Source organism: Loxodonta africana, chromosome 1, assembly GCF_030014295.1.
Source record: "Loxodonta africana isolate mLoxAfr1 chromosome 1, mLoxAfr1.hap2, whole genome shotgun sequence".
In the NCBI taxonomy this organism is placed as follows: domain Eukaryota; kingdom Metazoa; phylum Chordata; class Mammalia; order Proboscidea; family Elephantidae; genus Loxodonta; species Loxodonta africana.
In genome coordinates this window covers 77,649,233-77,663,475 of record NC_087342.1, presented here as the reverse complement: position 1 = coordinate 77,663,475, position 14,243 = coordinate 77,649,233, and the positions used below count along the sequence as shown (strand labels likewise).

The 14,243-nt window shown below is 40.7% G+C and overlaps 1 protein-coding gene across 5 annotated transcripts; it reads right to left on the bottom strand.

The window, feature by feature from the left end:
* Nucleotides 1-5,405: 5,405 nt before the first annotated feature.
* LOC135230759 (zinc finger and SCAN domain-containing protein 23-like) lies at nucleotides 5,406-12,623 on the bottom strand. 5 transcript variants are annotated; one of them, XM_064282278.1, is made up of 4 exons: nucleotides 12,567-12,623; nucleotides 9,762-10,222; nucleotides 9,487-9,631; nucleotides 5,406-5,998 (listed from the first exon to the last, which is right to left on the bottom strand). In XM_064282278.1, the coding sequence occupies exons 2-4, from the start codon at nucleotides 10,158-10,160 to the stop codon at nucleotides 5,673-5,675; spliced, it is 870 nt and encodes a 289-aa protein (XP_064138348.1). In that variant the 5' UTR covers nucleotides 10,161-10,222; nucleotides 12,567-12,623; the 3' UTR covers nucleotides 5,406-5,672. The 5 variants fall into 5 exon arrangements, with proteins under 5 accessions (XP_064138348.1, XP_064138353.1, XP_064138334.1 ...); XM_064282283.1 differs by having other exon boundaries at nucleotides 12,504-12,599; XM_064282264.1 differs by having other exon boundaries at nucleotides 11,808-12,586.
* Between the last annotated feature and the right edge of the window lie 1,620 nt (nucleotides 12,624-14,243).

Here is a 14,243-nt window from a genome sequence, read left to right as displayed (position 1 = left end):
AAAATGAAATTATTAAAGTATTAGAAGAAAACATCAGAGAATGTTTTTTAATAACCTTGGAGTGGGGAGGGCCTTTCTAAGCATGACATAAAACTCTAAAGACATAAAACCCAAAAGTCATCAAAGATAAATGAAACTGGTCACATAAAAATTGTAAACTATTGAAAGGAAAAAAAAATTAAACCAAATATAAAGTCAAATATAAGCTCAAAGTAAAATTTGCCACACATGTAAAAGAAAGAAGGCTGATTTTCCTAATACACTAAGACCTCTTACAAAAAATAAAAACATGAACAAGTCAATAGAAAAACTGGCAAAGGACTTAAGCAGGCATTTATAGAATACAAATGTTAAAGGACAGTGACAAATATGAAAAGGTGCTTGAGTTCACTAATAAAGAATTTAAATTAAAACAGTAATGAGATTTGAATCTTTTCAGTTTGCTAAAGACAAAAAGAATAATTCCCAATATTGGAAAGTGTGGAGAAATAGCACCGTTAGTTGTATGTTTTTGGAAGGAATTTAGCAAGAATTACTAATATTTGTATCTCCATGTCCCTTGATCCACTTAGTGTCTTAGAATTATCCATCCATATAGAAATGCTTACACAAATGTTTGAATGTATGTACAAAGAAACATTGTTTATTTAAATTTAGAGACCCAAATGTCCATTGTTTGGGACTTAAGTTTCTATATGTCCGCTGAACAAAATACCACTCAGTTTTTAAATACTAACCCACTACCGTTGAGTTGATTCGGACTCATAGCGACCCTATAGGACAGAGTAGAACTGACTGACAGAGTTTCCAAGGAGCACCTGCTGGATTCAAACTGTCGACATTTTGGTTAGCAGTGGTAGCACTTAACCACTACACCACCAAAGTTTATCCCAGGAGATAACCACTGTGCAAGCAAACATTTAAGATTATTATTTTACAAAAACTAGATCATAAACTTTTGTAAAATATACCTTTGTCATCTGCTAGTATTTAAAATAAAATAATAATCTTAAATGTTTGCTTGCACAGCGATTATCTCCTGGGATAAACTTACAGAGAACTTGCATTATACATTTGTGCAAAGTTATAATCTTTTTTACAAGAATTCACTACACATGTGAACAGGAAAAGATAAATGCTAACGAACAAACAAAAACCCTATCCATTCTTCAAGGCCTACAAAATTTTTTCCTGTTTGGAGAATGTCATCAATATGCCTTTTCCCTCTCTGAAATTCTTTGACCAACAAATCATCCTGTAAAGGGGCATAAATCCTTTAAGATGAATTCAGCTCTGACCTCCCTGTGCTTCTTAAGGGCAAATACCAGTCTGGTTAAATACACCTGGGTGGAACATTTTGGAAATGTTGAAACGAATAACTTCCAGGTGAGCTTCAGAAAAACTCTCTTCCAGGGAGAAAAATTAAAAAAAAAAAATAACATCTGCTCTTCTTTCCAGAAGTACGATTGAAAGCCAAAGCCCCTTCCTCTGACTATGGCACAACATGTTCCTCATAGTCAGCTTCCCCTTTAGTGAGTAGTGCATATCAGCATTATTTTATCTAATGTCTTGCTGTATCAAGTTCTCTTCCCAAATTTACAGGAATAAGCCTGCTTTCTGGATGACACTTCTATTTCAGGCCCTAAACTTCTTGATTAGCACAGAATATTCTTCAGGTGTGTCTCTGGTTTCAGTCGCTCATAATCAACTTTAGAGCATCAACCTGCCAGAGCCTTGGACCTGGTGATTAATTTGAGAGGTTAAATATCCAACAAAAAAAGTGACACAGATCCTGTTAAAATACTGGCTCTGCCCTTGGCTCTATCCTTCCTCTACTAGGATAAAGTCTCTCTGACCTCTTTCCTAAAATATAAGTATACAGTCTGGCGTATGACAAGAGGCCCTCCTCTCCTTACACTAGCTTCCAAAAATACAAAAAAGAAAACAGACACACATACACACACACAAAGTTAGTGGGTTATTTTTAAAATAATAGTACTTGGCAGATGTATAGGTTTACTTGCTTTTATTGTTGAAAATGAAAATCAAAATTAAGCATTTAACTCAGGAAAAAGATTGAGAAACACTCAAGGAAAAGAGAGGAAAGAAAAAAGCATAAGTAAATCAATTAAAAAATAGAAAAAAAACAGCTAAAAATGGAATCTTTGTAAACCCATGAAAATTACAAACTTATAAATCAGAGAGAAAAACAATGAAAAATTATGTGCCAAATAAGCAGATGAGGAGGAAAGTATGCTACTAAATTTTTTAAATCTCAATTACATTGGTGCTTTTTGGAAAAAAAAAAAATTAGTTCTAAAATCTATTCCAAAAACCAGACTCATTGCTGTTGAGTCAATTCCTACTCAAAGCAACCCTATAGATCAGAGTAGAACTGCCCCAAAGGGTTTCCAAGAAGTGCCTGGTAGATTTGAACTGCTGACCTTTTGGTTAGCAGCGAAGCTCTTTACCACTGTGCCACCAGGGCTCCAAGATCCAGTCAAGTAGAAAAATCTAAATAAACTAATCCTAAAGGAAATAATTGAAAAAGTTATCAAAGAATCATCTCCAGAAAGGCTCAGAAAATTCTGTAGCATTTCAATTTTTGTTAAAGTATTTACTACATGTATATGATGAATTCTTTCAAACTTGTTCATTTCGAATATACAAAACAGAAAAAGGGGAGAATCACTCATTTCCTCACCTAAATATACTCATTATTGCCATTTGTCATTTCCTTCCAATTTTTAATATTTTCAATTTGTTTTACATAGTTGTGGTTGTGATTATATTCTAAAACACTTTAATAGGCTGCTTAAAATTTTAATGTAATAAACTTTATTATAAATTTTTCATAAATATAATTTATATCTACATATTTTTTGATGGTACTTACAGAAAGGTTGGGAAATTTTCATGCAATATATATAAGGTGCTTAGTACGTGTCTAGGACACAGTAGGTACTCAACAAATGGTAGCTACAATTGTTATAGTTTGCAATGGGCTTTGCCTTTTGCATATATATTATTTAATCTATAGCGGACATTATAATCTTGCAACTTAATATTCCCTCTTTAGGGCATAGTCAAGTTTCTTCCCACACAGGAGCATCCCCAGGTGCCTCCCTGAGAAAATCCAAGGATATATTTTTGCTCCTTGGGAGAATGTATCTGCTTGATTGGTTTTCCTGAGAAGATAGATCCTGAGTGGTACCCAAGGAACAGTGAATTCAGTTTGGGTCAGGATCTTTCATATTAGGTATTTAGGCTACATGACACGGACATAAAGGGTTTGGTTATATCTTGTATTACTCTCAGGGCACCAATAGGTCAATGATAAAAAGAATTTCAGGTGCTCTAGAACCCCTCCCCTAACCTTCTCAAGTTTCTAAAAGATTGCTTCTTTTTACCTACTATGTAACTTTGCTTCCATTTCCCCTTCCCAGTTCATTTTCTCTGGCTCTTGCAACCATTCCCCTTGCCCCTTCTTACCATCATTTCCCCCTAACTTCTCTTTGCTTTCCTTCCCTCATAGTTTATCCCCACCCGTCCCTTTTTCCTTGCTGCTTTTTCCACCTTTTACCTCTCCCATTCTCCCTCATTCTACTGTTTTCCCAAAATTGGTCTCACTACTAAATGCTTCAAATCTCATGCTTTTCCCTAATGGAGTCCCTGCTTTTTGGTATCAGATTTTTTCACTTTTACACTTAATGTTGACTTCCTTCATGTGTGTTTTTATGTTTTTCCTCTCACTCAGAGGACTAGTCTCTAACGATTCTGTAAGTATTACAGTTGACTTTCAGTAGATTACCTACAAATTCTATCCAAGGAAAATGTTTAAGTGGCTTTCCTCTACCTTCAGGTGATCAAAGAATACAAATGTATCTCAATATTAAAATCTGTTGTCAGCAGCAAAACCCTTGCTTCAAAAATCTTAATTGGAAGGCCAATATATAAAACTAATGTGAAGCTGCTTTGGTGCTGAGGGCCTTGAAGCCCTAAACAAACAAAAACAAAAAACAAAAAAACCCAGTGCCGTTGTGTCGATTCCGACTCATAGTGACCCTACAGGACAGAGTAGAACTGCCCCATAGTTTCCAGGGAGTACCTGGCGGATTTGAACTGCTGATCTTTTGGTTAGCAGCCATAGCACTTAACCACTACGCCACCTTGAGGCCCTAAAGTCCCTCTAAAAAACACTTAGTGCTAGGGCAGGATTCACACTGTGAATGAATAAAGGGACAGTATAAAACCACAGGAAGCTGTATGGCAGTGGGGACCCTGTGAAACTGGAGAGTAGTAATAGCTCCAGTCAACTGTTGCCATGTGAGAATGTGGTGCTCAGTTTGTAAGAGAATCTCAAATTTATGTGAAATCTGATTCTTAAATAGCTACAATAAATATAAAAAATACTGTGTGATCAAAAAAAAAATAAGCTTCTGTGGGTCAAATATAGCCCACTTGGCCTGCTTACCATTTCTGGTTTATGTTAAAGGTTGCTGGAAATTTTGCATGATAAATCATCCTGTTCCACCCCCAATGAACCATCCTACCCCCATAAATCACAAATCACAATTCATTCCAATATTACAAAATGGCTTTGTATTTCACAGCATTTTTAGTGTATTTTATCAGCTTAACACAAAATTCACATTTTTCCCCCCATGTTGGTCAATATTATTACCCCAACTCTGAAGAAAATACATAGGAGAAAAAGGTTAAGGAGGAACAGTAATAATCTCTACAACACCTTGTTGTATACCTAATAACTTAGATTCCTGAGCACTTGCTTCAGAGAAGGTAAGTTTGAGAGCATGAAATGAGCCCCTCCAAAGCTCCAGTTCAGCAAATGATATGCCTAGTGGCACAGAATCAGAAAGTTTTGTTTGGCAAGCTTTCAGGTGCTTGCTTGCCTATCTCAGCCTACATATGTATTTTGAAAGGGCTGCTAAAATTGCAACAGTAATTGCAGATTTCCCTGTATTACTGTACTGGTAGGATTCTTTTCTAGTTGTGCTTTTCTGTTGTTCCACAAGAATGGGCACAGATGAAAAATTCTGCACCACTCTTGACATCACTTAGACTTTTTTCGAGCGTGGATTTGCTGATGTACAATGAGGTTTGAGTTCTTTTGGAATGCTTTTCCACACACACTGCATTCGTAGGGCTTCTCTCCAGTGTGGATTCTTCGGTGTCCCAGAAGATGTGAGCTATAACTGAAAGCTTTCCCACACATATCACACTCATAGGGTCTCTTTTCACTATGGATTCGCTGGTGTCCGACAAGAGCTGAACTATGGCCGAAGGCCTTTCCACATTCATCACATTCATAGGGTTTTTCCCCACTATGAAGCCTCTGGTGATGGAAAAGGCTCGACTGCTGGCTGAAGCTTTTCCCACACTGACTACAGTGGTATGGCTTCTCTCCAGTATGAACTCTCTGATGTTGTATCAGATGTGAGCTCACGCAGAAGGCTTTCCCACAGTCATTACACTGGTATGGTTTCTCTCCAGTATGGTCCTGTGATGTCGAATAAGGCCTGAGCTGTAATGAAAAGCTTTCTCACATTCATCGCATTGGAAGGGTTTCTCACCAGTGTGGGTCCTTTGATGCTGAACAAGGCGTGAACTGTAACAAAAGGCTTTGCCACACTCATCACACTGATACGGTTTTAATTGGCCGTGCATTCTCTGATGATTAGTAAGTTGTGAGCTCTGTATGAAAGCTTTGCCACATTTATTACAGGAAAAGGGTCTCTTTCTATTATGGATTCTCTTATGTCTAATGAGGCTTGACTTTTGAGTGAACCTTTTCCCACATTCATCACACTTATATTGTTTCTCAGATATCTTTCCAACTGTATTTCATGTTCCTGGGTCTCTCCACATTGAACACTCTCTCCATTGATTTGGCCAGGTAACTTTTCTTGGGATTCCACATCTACAGTAAGTTCCTGCTTTTGAGTCAACTCCTCTTTATCAATTCTGATCACACCATCTGAAACAAAAAGCATAGTATGTTACTGGGATACAGAGGAAATAAAATTAAATACATACACCAGAAGTATGCAGCTTAAAAACCAACAAAATAGTTTTGAAACATTTGAGGACACTGGGAGATGGGGGCATAGTGGCTAAGTACTACGGCTGCTAACCAAAAGGTCAACAGTTCAAATCCACCAGGCGCTCCTTGGAAATTCTATGGGGCAGTTCTACTCTCTCCTATAGGGTCACTATGAGTCAGAATTGACTTGATGGCAATGGGTTTGGTTTTTTTTTGGGGGGGGGGGCAAGAGATGGCAAAGGAAGAAAGACTTAGTAGATTGAGGATACCTAAAAGAGATACACAATGACATACCATCCATGCCAAATAAACATGGAATTATGAAACAAAATAAGTGGAAATGAAACAAGGATAGGTAGTATAAGAAAGAACTAGGGAATAAGCTTCAAAAAGTCCATGAAAATAATGGAATTAAATTCCTGGGATAGTGATGCTTTCTAGCAAAATAAAGTTTTGTCACTGTGATCTCAATGTGTAGCTAATCTGAATGGAGGTTTTCCTAAGTGATGCAAGAGATATAGACCAATATTTGACCTTGCTGCTACTGGACCTCTTCATGGGATTTAACAAGGTAGCTCATTTAAGAAGCCATGTTCCTCAGTGGAACTTATACCACTGAGACCATTGCTACCATTTATTTTCTGAGAATCCAGATGATCAGATAGCCACACTACACCCAACACTGTATCTACAGGGATTGTGCTGAAGTATACAATTATGTACTCTTTTTGTCCTAAAAATAACTATTCTGACTTCATATGCCATTTATAGATTATACTTGCCATGCTTAAAACTTAAGTTACCAAATTTTAAAATTGTCTAAGGATTTAGAACTCTGAATATCTAGCTCTATCTTTCATTACGACAGAATAAAATCTACATAAACTCGTTCGTTGAGCATACAAGGCCCTTTATGATCCACTGGGATTCTTGACCCTGGCTACACATGGTCAATCACTTGGAGAGGTTAAAAGCAAAAGCCATGCCTGGGCCCTACCCCAGTCCAAATGAAACCAAATTTCTGAGGGTGGGACCCAGGCATGGTATATTTTTATAGTCATCCAGATGTACAATAAACGTTAAAAACCCTGCTGCAAGAATGTCCCTGCCTACCTTTCCGGTTTCATTTCCCATAACTCTTCACCCTCCTCACATTTTATACTCCATTCATACTAAGGATTTAAGAACAGACTTTGCAGATAGACCGTTTAAATCCCACATCTGCCATTTACTACTAGGGTAGTCAGATGCCATTTTAGGATACAAGTCAATAGTCTTACCTACCTAAAAGTCTCCAAGGGCAGCAGTGATCTGCAGGCCAGAGGAAGCATGAATGTTCATAATGATACACTTATGCCTTTTTAAGAAAAGGGTAGTTTATGTTCTGTTTATTCCAAGAGTATGTTATAAATCTTAGTAAGATGCCCATTAATTCGCTATGACAAAGTTTAGACAAACAAACAGCAAGCTTCAATTATTTTAAAGAAACTCTAGCATGTGAAATACCTTATTTCCTGACAATGCTGTTACTAGATAATTTAGAAAGCATGGATTCCCAAATGATATTAGGTTTACCAACATACCCTTATCAGATAAGAAGTATCCTACAGTCATTAAAAGTCTTTCATATATAAATAAGGCCATGATGTAGAAAAGTATAATTCATATTCTTTAGATGATACAATTTTTAACAATGACATTGACTCCATAAATCAAACGTAAAAAGGTATCAACCCTGATGCCCTGGATCTGTGTTCAAGCCATGAGAGGAGTCAGAAAGAGCAACGCTGTCCCCTTTCTAGTACCTTCTAGAGCTTTAGGACAAGTAACCTAACTCTTGCATCTCTCCCTCTCTTTCCCCATCTGAAACTGCCCTACGTTTGGCCTCATAATGCTGAGCTGGAGCTACAGTAATAATCTCCAAAGTGATCCTTCTTTTTCTCCTCTCTCTCTAAATGAGCTTGTAAGGCACTTACTAGTTCCTGCTCAAAAAAATAAACAAAGAGAAAAGAAAAATAAAACCTTCTTAGGCCCTCTACAATTTTGTTCCAGACTGCTTTGTTAGCATTATGCCTCACCAGACACTGAACCTCAGCCACACTGACCCACCCATGTCCTATCATGATTTTCCCCACATTATTCCTCATGCTTGGACTTCATTACCACCTTTCCTGAGCATCTATCTCCTACATATCAGTGGCTGGGGATACACATATGAAAGTCCTTGCCCTGAAGGAGCTTCAGACAAGTGAAGTGGTAATATAGTATGTTAAATGCTATGACAGAGGTATGCACAAAGTACATCACATAACTCAGGGTATAGCCCATTTGGCCTTAGAGGGTATTAAGAAAGGTTTCTTGAAGGAGGTGGCAGCTGAGTTCAGTTTTACAGGAATGCTATGAGTTGGTTTGGCTGAAGAGTGGGGAAGGTATGGATAGGGGTATTTTATAGGATGAGTTCAATGGGGTGGTGATGTGTATACGTGGTAGTGGTGGGGGCGTTAGGAGGATGCTGAGCGTATTACCAAAAAACTGATTTATCTGATGATTTACCATCCCTGTCCTGATGGGGTTGGAAAGGAAAGAAGCACTGGGAGTAAATAAATGGATTGAATGACTAGAAGTCTTAATGTGGCTAAAGAGAACAGAGAGAGGTAGAAGGACAGGTGGATGTGAGGAACATCCTTCCTGATGTTTTCTGCCCAATGAAATGCTTCCTGTTCTTTATGACCAGTTCAAATCCTAGCCACTCCGCTACCGCCAAGGCCTGAAGAGATGAATTTCGCATTCCTCAGAACTGTGATCTCTGATGTAGCATATAATCATTCACTGCCTCAAATCCACAGCTATCTTTTTATGGCTACTCAACTCCATTAAGGCAGGAACCCTCATACTCAGAGCTAGGCCTAACACACAGTAGAAACTAAAGATTTACTGACTGACTTAACAGAACCCACAAAGCCATCATGCCCTGGCCCCTGACCACCGTGTCTCTGCCTCTCCTTCTCCATGCTCCAGCTATGCTGGCCTCCTTTTAGTTCCTCAAACCCACCAACCTGTTTCCCACTCCAGTGTTTTTGCACATGCTCTTTCAGCCTGGAATGCTTTTCCCTATTCACTTGGCTAATTCCCACCCTCCTTTTAGGATTCAGCTCCCATGTTACTTCATTAGAGAGACCTTCCCTGAATAACCTCTCCGTCCATGGTTTTCCATGGTATGTTTATTTGTGTTTGTTTAATGTCTCTGTCTGTTACCAGCCTATTGTAAGCACCATGAAATCAAGAATCATGTATGCTTTGTTCACTGTATACCCAGTGCCTAGCGCAGTGCCTGGCATGGTAAGTACTCAATATATATTTGCTGAACGATGAATGATTTGAAGGTCTCCAGGGGAGCCAAAGACCCAAGTGTCAACACTAACCACAATCCTGATGGTGTTTGTCCTGAGATTCATTCTTAGGCTGAGTCTCCAGGGGTTGAGGTAGGAGATATCTTGCTTCCTTAGCTGGCATTGATGGCACTGATGTCTCAGAATGCACTTCCTGTGCACAGGCATCAGCTGAAACCTGAGACAAGCAGGCTCATTTGACCACCTGAACGGCCAATAGCATTCCTGATCCCCAGAGAGCCCACAAAAGATGAGTCTGTACACCCACTCCCAGCCCTCCCACCATAGAACACAGGACCCTTTCCTACCTGCTGTCCTGGTTCATCCAGTTCCCTCTCGAGATCCTCCAGCATAGCTACTGCCTCCTCCCCACTCTCTGGATGATGCTCCTGCACCCAAGCCTGGAGCTCCTCAGGTAGGATGGTAAGGAACTGTTCCAACACTAGCAAGTTCAACATCTGCTCCTTGGTATGCATCTCAGGCCTTAGCCACTCACAGCAGAGTATCCAGAGCTGGCTCAAGGCCTCACGGGGCCCAGGAGTCTCTTTGTAGCAGAACTGTCGGAAGCGTCGGCGGAATAATTCATGGTTGTTTGGCCTGCTCCCTTGAGGGCTGAATGCCTGGCCCCTCCTAGGCCCTTTTTTGCTGTTTACTTTGAAGAGCCCCTTAAGTTCTTCAGGAGCCGGTGGAAGGCGTATGGTGGCCATTCCACCTCCAGTGGGTTGAGAGAAGGACTGCTACTGCAAGTGTTATCTTTTAGGGCGCACTCCTAAGGTTACAAAAACCACAATTAAAGAGAAATGTACATATACAGGTGATGTAGGTCAGTGAGGTCACTCACTGAGTCTAATGTCTGTTTTGGAAGAAAACGAGGCTCGACAGGAAGTTAAAGAAACTTATAAAGTTTAAAGTAATTCAAACCTTTTGTGCCAAATAGAGACCCGGTGGTGTAGTGGTTAAGAGCTGGGCTGCTAACTGAAAGGTTGCTGGTTCAAATCCACCAGCAGCTATGTGGGAGAAAGATGTGGAAATCTGCTCCCATAAAGATTACCCACTGCCATTGAGTCGATTCTGACTCATAGCAACCCTGTGTAAAGATTACAGCCTTGGAAACCCTATGGGGCAGTTCCACTCTGTCTTAGAGGGTCGTTATGAGTTGGAATTGACTCTACGCCAGTGGGTTTGGTTTTGGTGCCAAGTAGAAGGAATGTCAAGAATGTCAAAATAGTCCTCTCGACAATATTGAGAATATTGTTGGATGCTTATTTCCTGAAAATAACACCAAAGCAGCCTGTTAAAAAGGGAAAATGCAGCTTACTCTTACAGTTGATACCATACTACCCAACAAAGTCTTAGTAGCGTCTCTGAAGGAGTAGGATATTTATGAGGTTTTGGGGATTTAAGATGGACATTTCAAAGCAGGGTTAGGATTACATAAGGATCATGGTATAATAGTTTAAGAGTGATGGACATGGTGAGGGTTTTGAGGTGAAGGTTTCAAAATGTCTGAATGCTGACCATTGAAAAGTTGAACAGTTTGATGTTCACTTAAATGGATTGAGGAGGAAATTTTTGAAACAGTTATTTGCAATTTCCTGCAATAGTAAAGTCATGTTGATAAAGACAGTGGGATAGTAATGTTATATTAGTGATGACAGCTAAATAGTCATGTTAATGTAGGTAGGAAGCTGTGTTAGTGTAGATGGTTTCAGTTTTCTACGTAATAGCTGACGTTAGTGCCTGTGTAAGTAAATGCAGACTACCAGTATGGTGGGCAATGCTTAAGGGCATGGGCTGTGGATTCTGGACCTGGATTTGAATCCTGTCACCTTCTCTTGTAAGTATGGGTGGTGGCTTAACCTTTTTAACGTTCTATTCCCCCCTCTATAAAAACTTTTTTTAACTTTTTATTTTGAAATAACCTAAAACAGAAAATTTTCCAAAAAAGTACAGAATGGTACTATATCTTCACCCAGCTTCCCCTAAAGTTAACATCTTATCTCACCACAGCAAAATTACAAACATTACTACAATACAATTAAAAACAAACAAAAAACCAAACCCATTGCCGCAGAGTCTATTCTGACTCACGGCGACACCATGTGTTGGAGTAGAACTGCTCCATACAGTTTTCCTGGCTGTAATCTTTACCAAAACAGATTGCCAGGCCTTTCTTCCCCGGCGCAGCTGTGTGGGTTTGAATGCCAACCTTTAGGTTAGTAGTCAGTGCAAACCATTTGCGCCAACCAAGGACCTAACTAAATCACAGGCCTTATTATATACGGTTGCTTTGAGAATGACTACCTAGAGCATTAGACTCAGTGTCTGACACTTAGTAAGTAAAGGGCTCTGACCTGGTCATCTAGTCGCTGCCTGGGGAGGCCATGCCTTGCGCTCAGGGACCTTCAGTTTCCAGGCACAGAACCTAGGACGACGCAAGGAGGCCCTCTAGTGCCTTCTCTGTGCCTAGCATCTGTTAACCTACGTGGCATCTTTTAGAAATACCTTTACTTCCCAGGCCCTAAAAGCTGACCTAGGGGCTTCTAGGGTGAGCTTGGAGAAAGAGTGTTTTAGGAGTCATTCAAGATAAATGACATGGGGTCTCTTTTACTGGTCGCCTTCCACGAGTTTACATCTTCGAAAGAATAATACAAAATAGTGCGTCGACCAGACTACCAACAACTTTCCCATTTACCCTGTTAGCATAAACCGAACTGGCCCATCAATGATGAGCAGCCACAATTAGGCCCAGACTCAGGGAAGTCCAGTTGTCTGTGTCCCTTAAGGACTCGACAGACCCCACAAAGGGTTCCGGGAGAGGGCGGCCGCGTGGGAGAAATGGGTCGTTTGCTTAGACCCACCCGTGTCAGCACGTGTGACCCAAGAGTCCCTGTCTCCGAAATGCCCGGAGGCACCAACCGGGAGCTGCGCCTCCGACGGCTCGGTGGACCCAGCAGAGACCGGGCCAAAAATGCCCCCTAGTCCGACCCCTGCGGGGCCTCCGCCGGCGCTTTCAGCTCGGAACTGAGCAAGTAGGGGGCTCCTCTCACCCTCGCCCAGCCGACCTGGGTGACCTGGGCCGCATCGCCCCACTTTCCTCACGCCAGTCTTACCCGGGCCGCGGGAAGCGACCGCAAGACTCCTACTGGTCCCTTCCGGCCGGGTCCAGGCTACCGGCGGAAGTACGTCCGCGAACTCTGCCCGGACGGGCGCCCGCGCTTCCGGAGGCTTCAGACCTGCACAGTTCAGCGGTCCCTGAGTGCTGTTCATGCCGCTAGGTCTGCAAATTGGACTGTATAGGCGTGTCATCCTCACCTTGACTTTGAGGGCTACCTCTCTTAGTCCTTTTTCACAATTGCCAGTAGCCAGAGAACTCTGTCTCTGTCAGGAGAGCTCCCCAGAACTGTAGTGTCTATCCACCCACCCCAGGAAGGTTCCTAAAACCACAGCAGAGAACTGACAGTGAAATCCTGGTTATGTCGCCGTGTCTTTCTCCTCCAAATTCTGAGCTGTAGTTCAATTTGAACACATTTTCCCATGCTTTCCTGTACTTTGGCTTGAACCCAACTCCTACGTAATTCTGCTTCTAATCCCCTCCTGTTTTACTTGAATTCTCTGGATTCTGGCCTCTTGCCTTGAATGTTCTTCTGACTGTGTTTACTTCCTGGCAAAACATCTAGACACAGATTTTTGGCCTGCATATTCAAATGCCACCATCGCGTATATCCTCCTGTTTGACGCAACTCTCTAACTTAATATGACCCTTGTCCTAGAGTAAAAAGAGACTCTGTTAAACTAAAAGCAAAGAGATTTACTGAAAGTTCAAACACAGTTCTAAGTGGGAAATGTTCTGCCTTAAAAAATGAAACTAGCTCTTCAAAGAGCTCACTGAGTTTCAGGGGTTTATAAAGGCAAAAATCGCAAGAGGTACAGCTAAAACTCTTTCGGTTGGATGACATTTACAGGGTTGGTTAGAACAAGGTTGTGGAAAAGTACAGGGTATTGCAAGGGAGTTAGAAAAATATTTTTTTGAGGAAGGTTGAGGGGTATCTTCTGAGAATTGCCTTAATCATTAAAGTCACAGGTTTAACACCTGTGCATGATCATTATTGCAACCTTGACCCAGTTACCAACCTTTGACATACTTAGCAAAATTTTTGAGAACTGTAAAGCAGAGGTAATTTCTGAGAAATAGTCAAGCTCCCAAAATGGGAGAAGCCTCAGCCAGAAGCCTCAGCCAAGCTAAATGCCTTGAATTTTAGAATGTTCTTTATCATTCCTTCCTTTTGATAAATTCGCTGATCACTGTTACAACGGTACCTTCTTCTCCGTGGACTTACTTTCCTTGGGTTCATCAGATGGTTACCTATTTGGAATAGGGTTTTAAAACCTCAGACATTATCCCTAAAGAGGTAGCTGGGCACCATCAGCTTTGTCTTTGCCATGTCATAGCTTTGGCCTCTGCTTGTGTGATCTTTAGAGACAGGGAGTGACTAAAGCAAGGCCAAATTTGAAGGAACATCTTGACAAGGCAACAGAGCCTCTAGCTAAAGTGTGAGGTCTAACTCTTCTGAACATGATGTTCTTTCAAAGAACATGACACATTGCATTGATTACAGAGGTTTGATATACATTTTATAAAACATTTGATTATACGGATAATTGGTACAGTGGTAATTAGCATAATTAAACCTGCTTGTAATATGGAATGAAACTAAGATTTTATGTCATTAGGTGACTAAAAATGTCAAAGAAATCAAAGAATGAGGAGTTAGGTTCAGGATTGATGT

What these genes read in the sequence shown, in the direction of transcription:
- LOC135230759 (XM_064282278.1), bottom strand. Translation starts at nt 10,160, where the DNA reads ATGGCCACCATACGCCTTCCACCGGCTCCTGAAGAACTTAAGGGGCTC. An exon ending in TGGATGAACCAGGACAGCAG is followed by an intron (nt 9,632 to 9,761) that starts GTAGGAAAGGGT and finishes TGCTTGTCTCAG; the next exon opens with GTTTCAGCTGATGCCTGTGC. An exon ending in CAAACACCATCAGGATTGTG is followed by an intron (nt 5,999 to 9,486) that starts GTTAGTGTTGAC and finishes TTTTTGTTTCAG; the next exon opens with ATGGTGTGATCAGAATTGAT.